At 37.2% G+C, this 10,310-nt stretch overlaps 1 protein-coding gene across 8 annotated transcripts in view; it reads left to right on the forward strand.

Annotated features, from left to right (window-relative positions):
* pdlim5a (PDZ and LIM domain 5a) overlaps positions 1 to 9,854 on the forward strand; it is an 81,613-nt gene extending 71,759 nt beyond the window's left edge. For 7 of the 8 annotated variants that reach the window (XM_038306001.1, XM_038306019.1, XM_038306030.1 and 4 more), the window contains 5 exons: positions 1,011 to 1,212; positions 3,455 to 3,635; positions 4,529 to 4,649; positions 6,608 to 6,723; positions 7,149 to 9,854. In XM_038306001.1, coding sequence (XP_038161929.1) covers positions 1,011 to 1,212; positions 3,455 to 3,635; positions 4,529 to 4,649; positions 6,608 to 6,723; positions 7,149 to 7,238 — 710 coding nt within the window. In that variant the 3' untranslated portion in view covers positions 7,239 to 9,854. The remainder of the gene's footprint in view (positions 1 to 1,010; positions 1,213 to 3,454; positions 3,636 to 4,528; positions 4,650 to 6,607; positions 6,724 to 7,148) is intronic. The other variant, XM_038306008.1, reaches the window with a different exon arrangement.
* Positions 9,855 to 10,310: the final 456 nt, after the last annotated feature.

Genomic DNA, 10,310 nt, shown 5'->3' on the forward strand with positions numbered 1-10,310 from the left:
TTGGTACCAAGGGGCCCAAAGAGTGCCAAGAAAATATTCCCCACACCATGACACCACCACCAGCCTGAACCGTTGATACAAGGCAGGATGGATCCATGCTTTCATGTTGTAGACGCCAAATTCTGACCCTACCATCCGAATGTCGCAGCAGAAATCGAGACTCATCAGAGCAGGCAACGTTTTTCCAATCTTCTATTGTCCAATTTCGATGAGCTTGTGCAAATTGTAGCCTCAGTTTCCTGTTCTTAGCTGAAAGGAGTGGCACCCGGTGTGGTCTTCTGCTGCTGTAGCCCATCTGCCTCAAAGTTCGACGTACTGTGCGTTTAGAGATGCTCTTCTGCCCACCTTGGTTGTAAAGGGTGGTTATTTGAGTCACTGTTGCCCTTCTATCAGCTCGAACCAGTCTGGCCATTCTCCTCTGACCTCTGGCATCAACACGGCATTTCCGCCCACAGAACTGCCACTCACTGGATGTTTTTTCTTTTTCGGACCATTCTCTTTAAACCCTAGAGATGGTTGTGCGTGAAAATCCCAGTAGATCAGCAGTTTCTGAAATACTCAGACCAGCCCTTCTGGCACCAACAATCATGCCACGTTCAAAGTCACTCACATCACGTTTCTTCCCCATACTGATGCTCGGTTTGAACTGCAGGAGATTGTCTTTACCATGTCTACATGCCTAAATGCACTGAGTTGCCGCCATGTGATTGGCCGGTGAGTGTATATCATCTGATCTGAATTATTTTAATTTTGGATCTGCCAGTATATTCAGAGTATCTGTCCTGTAGTCATTTGTAACATCTAACAGCCTCTAACTTATTTTTACTTTACCTGTAATTTTATTTTGACTTTACAGTTATGCAATACTTGGTCTTGGTCTGTTACATAAAAGCCAAATAAAACACATTTAAATTTATAGCTTCTATGTGAGAAGCTTAAAGTGCCTGACTGCTTAAGCAGGGCATTCTATATGTAGCAACATCTATTTTTCTGTCCTTCTACTCCTGTAGGTCAAGGGGCTCAGAGTGGTTTGATTACCCCATCTTTTGGAATGAAGGGTAACGGCAGTGCCAGTGTCCTCACCGGTCCTGTTCCAGCAAGACCAGTGCCTCAACCCCACCCTAAAGATGAGGACACCCTGGTCCAGATGGCAGAGCATATTCCTGCTGGGATGCGAACCCCTATGTGTGCCCACTGCAACATGGTGATCAGGTTAGGAACTATTGTTGTAACTAATACTGCAGCTAGGTTTAAAGGTATTATAAAAAGTTGAATGTTCTGTTCTTAAGTTAAATTGCTATCATATTTGTGTTGACTTATGTGAAGATAAATTTCACAAGAAAGACAGCTGGAATAACAGAACCATTTTTATTTTAATTTTAAATTTTTTTTGAAGCAATAAATAAAACCAGTAAATTTGCTCATTAAGTTAAAAAGAAAATGGTTTAATTTTTAGCTAGTTGTCTTATTTTATATGGCATAAAGATATCCAAGTAGCTGTTTTAAAACATGTTCAGAGGGTTTCAGGAATCTCATATGTTTGTTTCAGCTTGTTTGCCCCTTACCATATGTACTCAGTACAGTCTCCATGCCAATGTTCCTACTTGATGAAACAGAAAATCCACTCGCTCAATAAAATGTTTTATATTCAGTGTCTTTGGCAGCGACTGAGGAGAAGTAATATATGTTCCAGTTTACAAATGTGCAATCTAGTTTATCTAATTATATCATAAATGGCCAAAAATGAAAGTTTTAAAAGTGTCAAAGATTTTTGTCAATCCCTGCTGAAAATTTACACTGCTGATATTTGGAAAAAACAAACAAACAAAAGAACAAAAAAATGTGACACTGTCAGCATAAATAATGAGTTTGTTAGATAATTAGTTTTAGTTTTGTGTTCTGTTTTTACAATAATGATTAAAACGAAGGTGATGTTGGCAAACACAAGATAAATCACTTAGTTGGCAGGAAGGTCACTCTTGAATTAGGCTACTTAATATTTAAGTTATGATAATTGATGTGAGACCCTCTTGAGTAAACAATCCTTGGATAAAACGGAATAAATCTTCAAAAATGTTGCACAAAAAGAGTAAGAAATATCAAAACTCTTTCTAGAGTATTTTAGTTGAAAGGAAGAAGCAACCTTAAGGTTATGTTTCCTCTATGGCACAACATAATAAGCTAGTTCTTCACTGTCCCTCTTGTATACATTCTGTCTTATCCGGTAGCTGACCAGCCTGACCTGAATTTTATCTGTGATGGTGTCACCCGAAACTGCTTGGTACTGAAAAGATCAGGTTGCCCACATGCTGACAGCTGTGCTGCTGTCAGACAAGGCTTGAATAAGCACACCTATTGTTCTCAGTGAATTAAGCTACCTTGTTTTCTCACTTTATTTAATCACCAGAGTGAACAAGGCCAAGGTACTGTCTTAGCTGCAGTCGTTCACAGGTTACGTCTATATTTCTAAAGTATATTCTTTTAGCTGTTATAGAGAGAACTGTATCAATTTATCAGTTAGCTAATATACCAAAGCTTTAGCAATCAAAATGCTGTATCCATGCATTACAGCATATTTATTGGCACCGCATGTTAGGATGTTTAAAAAAAAACTAAAAAAAACATTTTGTTTCTATCATTACCAATAACAGGAGAGAGCATATGTGTTTGCAACAGTTGAATTGTGTCTGTCATTGCATACATACAACCAAAGGTGTATAGAATATCTAAAGAGCAATAAGTTTCAACCATTGCCTTTTACAGCTCCACAACTCAGACTAGGCAGGGCTTTAACTTTCTGGATCTGGATTATGGTGACCAGATTTCTTAAATAAAATCTGGGGATATTTCAAGCTGGTAGATAAAAAAGAAATTCAACTTGTTATGATGAAATTAGAAAAATGGGACAGTAATGGTTTAATTTATTTTCACATTTTTATTAATATTTAAACAACAAAAATCAAGTGTAAAAGCCAGGAATGATTCTCCGCTGTTTTTCTTAAGATTAATAAATATATAAATCTTTATTGATATTTTTAGAAAACTAGCACTGTGTCTCTAGGTTGGGGGAAAACAAATGTGGGTAGCAATGGAGGGGGCAAGGGTGGTTGGCGGGGCTTATGATTTTGTGGGGCCAAAACATCTCTGTTGCCCAAAAGAAGAGAGTAACAAGAGGAAAAGAAAAATCAGAAAAGTAAATACAAACAGTTACCCAACATATACCCTATTCCTGTGGCTACCTGTGGAGACAGAGCTCCCCCACTTTTTCTAAAAAGTGCAACAACGTCTCATTCTGTTCACATCTGCACAGCAATGAGAATAGTTTTTTTTGTGTTAACATGGATCAAAAATCAGTAGCTCCTAGTAGTTACTCCTGTTGATTTTAAAGTTAGATCAGGTACTGTATGTAGCAGAATTGAATGCTTCTTCATTATCTCTCCTTGCTTTATTTCAGAGGACCTTTTTTGGTGGCAATGGGAAAATCCTGGCACAAGGAGGAATTCAACTGTGTCCACTGCTGTACATCTTTGGCAGATATAGGCTTTGTGGAAGAAAAGGGATCCGTGTATTGTGAACACTGCTATGAGGAGTTCTTTGCACCAACCTGCAGTCGCTGCCATGCCAAGATATTGGGGGTAAGAGGGTGTATCTACAGCTAAAAACAAGACTTGATAGTATTTACTATCAGTAAATGAGCACTGCAAAAAAGAACATCTAAATTGCAGAAACTGACTAAATGTGACAACTAAATGCGGTTCCTGTTAATCTGTTTTCAACAATGAATGTTCCATTATTAAAGTTTTTGTTTCAGTTTAATTTCTTATTGGGATAAAAGCAGAAAATGGATGGGTGCTTATTAACTAGCCTGCTGATTTTTATACAAAGATTCTCTACCAGTCTTTACTAAAATGACTTTGTATGTAAATATTGTCACATACTTAATGTAAATGTAAAAATACCTCCTCATTTGAAATGTCATCTACGAAAGGATATGTTATATGCTGAAACCTTTATGTTGGTATATCTCTGCCTTCCATAATTGAAGCTAGGGAATGCAGTGTAGGAGAATTAGATTCAGAGGCCTTAGAGACTGCAAGTGTGGTTTGAACCCAAAGTGCCAAGAAGCTGAAATCACATTTTCAGAGTAGCGCTGACATTTATCCCTCACATGTTCTAACCTCTGTAGCCTCAATCCTTTCAACCCACTATTTCTCACACATCTTCAACCGGCTTATGGCTTCCTATTAACCTGTTTTTCTCACTCCTGTTCTCCTAATCCTTAATTTTACCCCGCCCCCGACTTACTTGCTCTAATAGTTTACGGGTGGGGAAACAATTAGAAAGTCTATCTTTAGTATGGTCATGAGACCCCTGAAAAATAATTTACACCTTCATTTACACAATTGATTCCTTTCTATTACTCTTGAGAAAGTGAGATTATCTCTGTAGCATTTGTGTCAATACAAATCCGCTAAGACATCTCTATTACACCTTGAACTCCAAAAAATGTTTTATATTCTATTTTCAGGAGGTGATCAATGCTCTGAAGCAAACATGGCATGTCTATTGCTTCATGTGTGCTGCCTGTCAGCAGCCAATCAGAAACAACACCTTTCACCTGGAGGAGGGAGAACCCTACTGTGAGCAAGGTCAGTTGACAGGGTGAAATGTCAATATTTGTGCCTTGTTTTAGGAAATTTCACCCATGTGGAATATTGTTAGTTATTATTATTATTATAAGACTCTTTGCAGTAGTCTACTGTATTTGTATAGCACTGATATTTTAGTAAAACTATTATTTGAAAAGAAATCTATTAAAGAAAACTATTTTAAAAAAGAGTCTAATGTACAGAGGAGAAAATACTGTACAGCTAACAACTGCATACTCAAATCAAATGCTGTAAAATGCATTAAAATAAATCAAGCAATGCAAATGTAACATAAAAAAACAACAGCAGACTATAATAATGAAGGAATCAGGGGATTTTAATGATTTTTTTAAATCAACAATTTCCCTGATATTTAGTGCAGCAAGAAGGTCCTATGTTCGATTCACAGCCTAGGGTCTTTCTGAAAGGAATTAGCATATTCTGTCACAGTCCAAAAGCATAATTGTTAAGTTAATTGGCATCACCAAAATTGATCTACAGTAGAAGTGAGTATGTGTTTACATGGTTCTATGTCTATATACTAGATACTAGTACAGGTTGCCAGTCCACTAATATGGACTGGCAACCTGTGTACTCCGCTTTATGGGAGTAGACTACCGGAGTTTGACAGAAGATAGATGAAAGGATGGATGTTTTGTTGACCCTGACCATTTCTCCTATGTTCGCACAAAGGCATCTCCATCCATCAAAAAGAACAACCAGAACGTTAAATTTATTCTGAAGGAAAGCTCAACTTTGGTCTCATCAAATCAAGACAACTTCTCAATGTTTGCTGTGTCCTTTACAGGATTTTTATTCAGAGCCTCGTATTTTTTTTACAACTGGCTTTGTTCTTTACACTTTCACAGCCCTATTTACAGGGAACATGACCGATACCTATCCCATAAACAGATTGCTCCACCCAAGTACCTCTTTGCACCTTTTGCCTACTTTTTAAATATTGTAAAGCCAAAGGATGTTTAAAAATGTGCAATGTACCATATGTTGTCAGTATCACACTTCTATTTTCATCATTCTTTTTAAGTAAATACAGTATAATTACAAATATTAAAGACTGCTATTATTTTGTATTTGAGCACGATTATCATATTAAGACAGCATGGTATACATTTCATATGTTGACTTCTTAACTTAAGGTGTTAAAATTAGTCTCAATGATTAATTCATTTTTGAAGTGTTTTGGCTGCAAAGAAGCTAACATTACTCACTTGGAAATGCCTGTAAGTAACATAATAACTGGTTTATAACCTGTTCAAAGCATTACCTAGCTTATTTATTTGAAATCTCACAGAGCTACTAAGAGGAAAGTGGTTAGAGGACAATTAAATCAAATGACATTGTAGACATACTAGTAAAAATGTATTACAATTCAGTATCAGTTTAATACCTATTTGAAGTTATTTTGGTACCTTAAAAGCATTAAAAGTTTGTGTCAAACTGTGAACAACTTAGATACTGAAATGAGTCTGTTGCCGCATCAAAGCTAACATCACTAAGAGTGTGGGTTGTTTGATATAATAAGCTCTAAATACCACTTAGGGGAAGAATTAGGTGGTGTGTGGGTTATATGCGTTCTATGTTTAGTACCTTTCTGATGTAAGACACAGTTGCTAACTACCTGTAGGCATCTGAGGGGTAATAGATGACTGAACAGTCCACTGATTGGACACACTCACTAACCAAATTATGCTGGGAGATGTTTTATCCTCCTACAGTGGAAAAAATAAACTGTCATATAAAGAAAAGTACTATAAGCCCTCTTTTTTTAAGGAATAGTTGGATTTGAATTAGAAAAAGGCACTGTTTTGCGGCTTTTATACGGTTGCTTTAAAAATCTGTGAGAATACTATTATAGTTTAATCTGACTGTCAGTAACACACTTAAAAACCAGGATGCTTCTAAAATTTGGTATCTGTCATTCTTTATTTTAAAAACAGACTTTTACAGCTTGTTTGGTACTGGTTGCCATGGCTGTGAGTTCCCCATTGAGGCTGGGGACAAATTTCTGGAGGCCCTTGGTTACACCTGGCATGATACCTGCTTTGTGTGTGCTGTAAGTGAGAATGTTACACACTTGCGCATTACATTTAGCACATGTCAGACTTAAAGTATGTAATGAAGAATCATAATCATATTGCTACATTTGAGTAATGGGCTCTATGCAAAACTCCACTACTTCCTTAATTACTAATTACTTCCTTACTTAAGGCAGCTCTTTGTTTCCTGTCTTCCACTGGTGGATGAATTGATTAATCCAGGTGTCCCTGACCTCAGTAACCATGACCAGACTCATCTGGTTTAATCTGTTCATCCAGTAATAAAAGACAGGAAACAAAAGAGCTGCCTTTACTTTAGTTCAGGAAGAAGTGAAGCTGGGAATGGAGCCCATCAAGTCAGAGCTAATAATTTTTTTTTTTTTACATTATTGTGTATTTTATGTTATTCTGCTTTAATATATTTATTTTGATTTCTTTACAGGTTTGCTGCACGTCTCTGGAAGGACAGACCTTTTTTTCCAGAAAGGATAAACCTCTTTGCAAGAAGCATGTACACACAGTGAAGATTTGAACCACCAAATCTTGAATATTTGCTGTCACTTGTCTGAGGATGAAAGAATACTGACCTCCAGGCTGGTGGTCCCTCTTCTCAGAGGATAATTCAGTGCTTATATTTAAAAGTTAAATGAGGAAATAACCAAATAGTTTAACTTTATTTTATTCCTTAAATACATTCATTGCACTTACAAACACAAGACATTGCACTTTTTGTTTGTTAATTTTGTAACACCAGTTATTACAATTTTCTTACACAGAAATATAGAGTTTGATTAATTACATAATCCTTATTTTAATTAAAAATTTTCTCTGTATGCTTAGAATATAATCTGCACCAATCATTACCCATCACATATTGTTATTGTTAAAAAATTAAAAATAAAATTGCAGCATGTTCATATCCAGACATAAAATGTTTCCTAATATTTTCATAGATCATTAGAAACCTGTCTGAATTTTTCATTCTTTTATTTATCTATATGAAAAATAATAGTATAATAGTAGCAGTAATACCATTCAAATTACAAGCATAATTCAAAACATTGAATTTTGCATTTAAGGAACTAAAATTAGATGACTTAGTTTTAATTGGGGTTTGAACTATTCATCTAAGATAGTTATTGGATTTCTCTTTGTATAGTATATTCTGGTGTTTGCAAAAACTCTGATATTTCTAAAGAGAAAGGAAAGGAGATAATAGCGTAAAGTTTTAGATTTTTTTTTTTTTTTCCGGAGGGCAAACCTATTTTCAATTTCACCTAAAACTTATAACACAGACATATTTTGCTGCATTTTTTCCCCCAGATTCAACAGTTGAAATGTACATTTACGTTAGCTGTACATACATTTTCTCCTAGAGGACAGTATTTTTATGTTTTTGTTTTGTTTCATTTTTCTTGTTTTTATTGTTTGTTTTGTTTCGGGGGTGTTTGTGGCAACTTTGTAGTTATTTGTATTCTTCTTCGGAATTATTGTTGTATTACGATGCAAATTAGTAAAAAGGCCATTTTATATCATCATGGAACCTAAAGAGACGTATAGTGTGTGTACAATGGTAACAAAAATAATTTACATTTACTTTTTTTTTATCATTTATTAAGATATGCTTATAAGATAAGATAAATGTGTCTGTATTATTTCATAAATTATGTTTTTCAACTCTCCAGTTGGAAGTGTTTTGTGTTTCTTAGTATTTGCTCATAATATTGACTCATGATTTTTTCATCTTATATTATCGAGTCAAACTAGTTTTGTTGTTTAAAAAAACAAAAAAACAAATAAAACCTTATACTGTTGATAGCTTTTTAATGTCTCAGCTCAGCTCCAATTATGTTAACGGGGCATTCTCCATCAGCTTCCCTGCTTAATCCTCCCACAGCTGCTCTAAATCTCCTCTGATTCAATCATCTGGTTTAGTTGTCATCATTCACCCCTCCTTTAAAAATTCAAGCTCTTAACTACTCATATTCTGTGCTAGATTATTCTATTACCATCCTTATTAATGCTGGTTATTCTCCTGGTGCACCATTGGCCTGATTATCCTGCATTTTCTCATTTAATTTTCTCTGATTTTTTTAGTATTAGAAGCTATGATGTTGCTTAAGCTATGAAACTGTGTCTTTTCCAACACGAACAATGGCAGTTAAATCCTGATAAATATTTCACAAAGGTGTCTCTGTCACAATCTGCCCTGATAGCTCACCTTAATTGTTCACATTATTCACCTACTTAATTTTGCCCGGTTCCTGATTACTCCTTATCCTATCCACCTGGGTTTCTGCTTTATATTCGGCTCAGTCTGAGTTATCTGGGTCAGATCATCATTGCTCTTATGCTTATCTCTTAAGCTTATCTGTTTCGTTAGTTTTTAGTTAGTTCCAAGGTGTCCTTGTTCATGGCAGCCAGAAGATTGAGAGGGTTTTCTTGTCTGTCTTGTCTTCTGATCGTGTTCTGGTCCTTCTCCGTGGGGCCCTCAGACTTTTGGCTCGGAATGCGGAGAAGGTCAATTTTTTTCCTGTAAGCCTGGCTCCAAGGATTAGACCAGTTTAAAGTTTCCTGCAATAATCCCAGTAGCATGTCTTCTCTCTGTCCCTCAACCACTAAGCCGGCCTGTCGGCATCCTATCCTGCCTGCCTGCATCTGTGCGTATCTGTTGGGGCATGCCTTCTGGACCTGTTCTGACCCTGAACCTACCTAAACGCTTGAGGATTCCTGGAACCCAGGATCTGTCTGTTCCTCGGCAGACTACGGAACCCTGGATCTCGGAACTATTCATGCCTGATCGATTTTCCCCCTGACCTGGATCGGCTGCCTACATGTTCTCCAGGGCTGCAGCATCGGGGACACTCTGGGCGTCTCAGGGCCGCATCTCGTTTGCAGTGTATCGGTTGATCCTGCCTATAATTGAGACATTGGACTGAACCTTTGAACCGGGTGGGTCACTCGCTTGGATGGTCATCTCCTGTCGGATGGTCGTGGTCACTTGCCTGTGTTTCTCCCTAAAGAGTGTCGGTGGTTGGGCAGTGGCCTGCCCCCCTCCTGGAGTCCCTGCAGGCCCGCAGATCCACATCAGCGCTTCTGTTCTGTCCGTTTATGTTTTTGTTTTAATAAACGTTTTGAACTTTCCTACTGACTGTCTCACCTTGAGTATTGGGTCCATCTGTCCCGTTTACAGGCTGAGTCTACCAGACTATCAGGTGTGAAAACAACCTAAATCTACAATGAAAACATTTCACTAAAATGTTGCAAGCTTTAGTGGACCAAAGAAAAAATCAGATAACTTAATTCTAACATTATACAATAAATAGAATATCTACTTTTATATATGCCACCATCACACCCAATTGATATAAAATTATTATAAAATGCAATAAATAAATCCATCCATCCATCTTCTTCTGCATATCCAGGGTCAGGTCGTGGGGGTAGCAGCTACAGTAGGGAGTCCCAGACGTCCCTCTCCCCAGCCACTTGGGCCAGCTCCTCCAGGGGAATCCCAAGGCGCTCCCAGGACAGCCGAGAAACATAGTCCCTCCAGCGTGTCCTGGGTCTCCTCCCGGCGGGACGTGCCTGGAACACCTCACCA

This window comes from Cyprinodon tularosa, unplaced genomic scaffold (genome assembly GCF_016077235.1).
Source record: "Cyprinodon tularosa strain WSP-4 unplaced genomic scaffold, ASM1607723v1 ctg115, whole genome shotgun sequence".
Taxonomy (NCBI): Eukaryota; Metazoa; Chordata; class Actinopteri; order Cyprinodontiformes; family Cyprinodontidae; genus Cyprinodon; species Cyprinodon tularosa.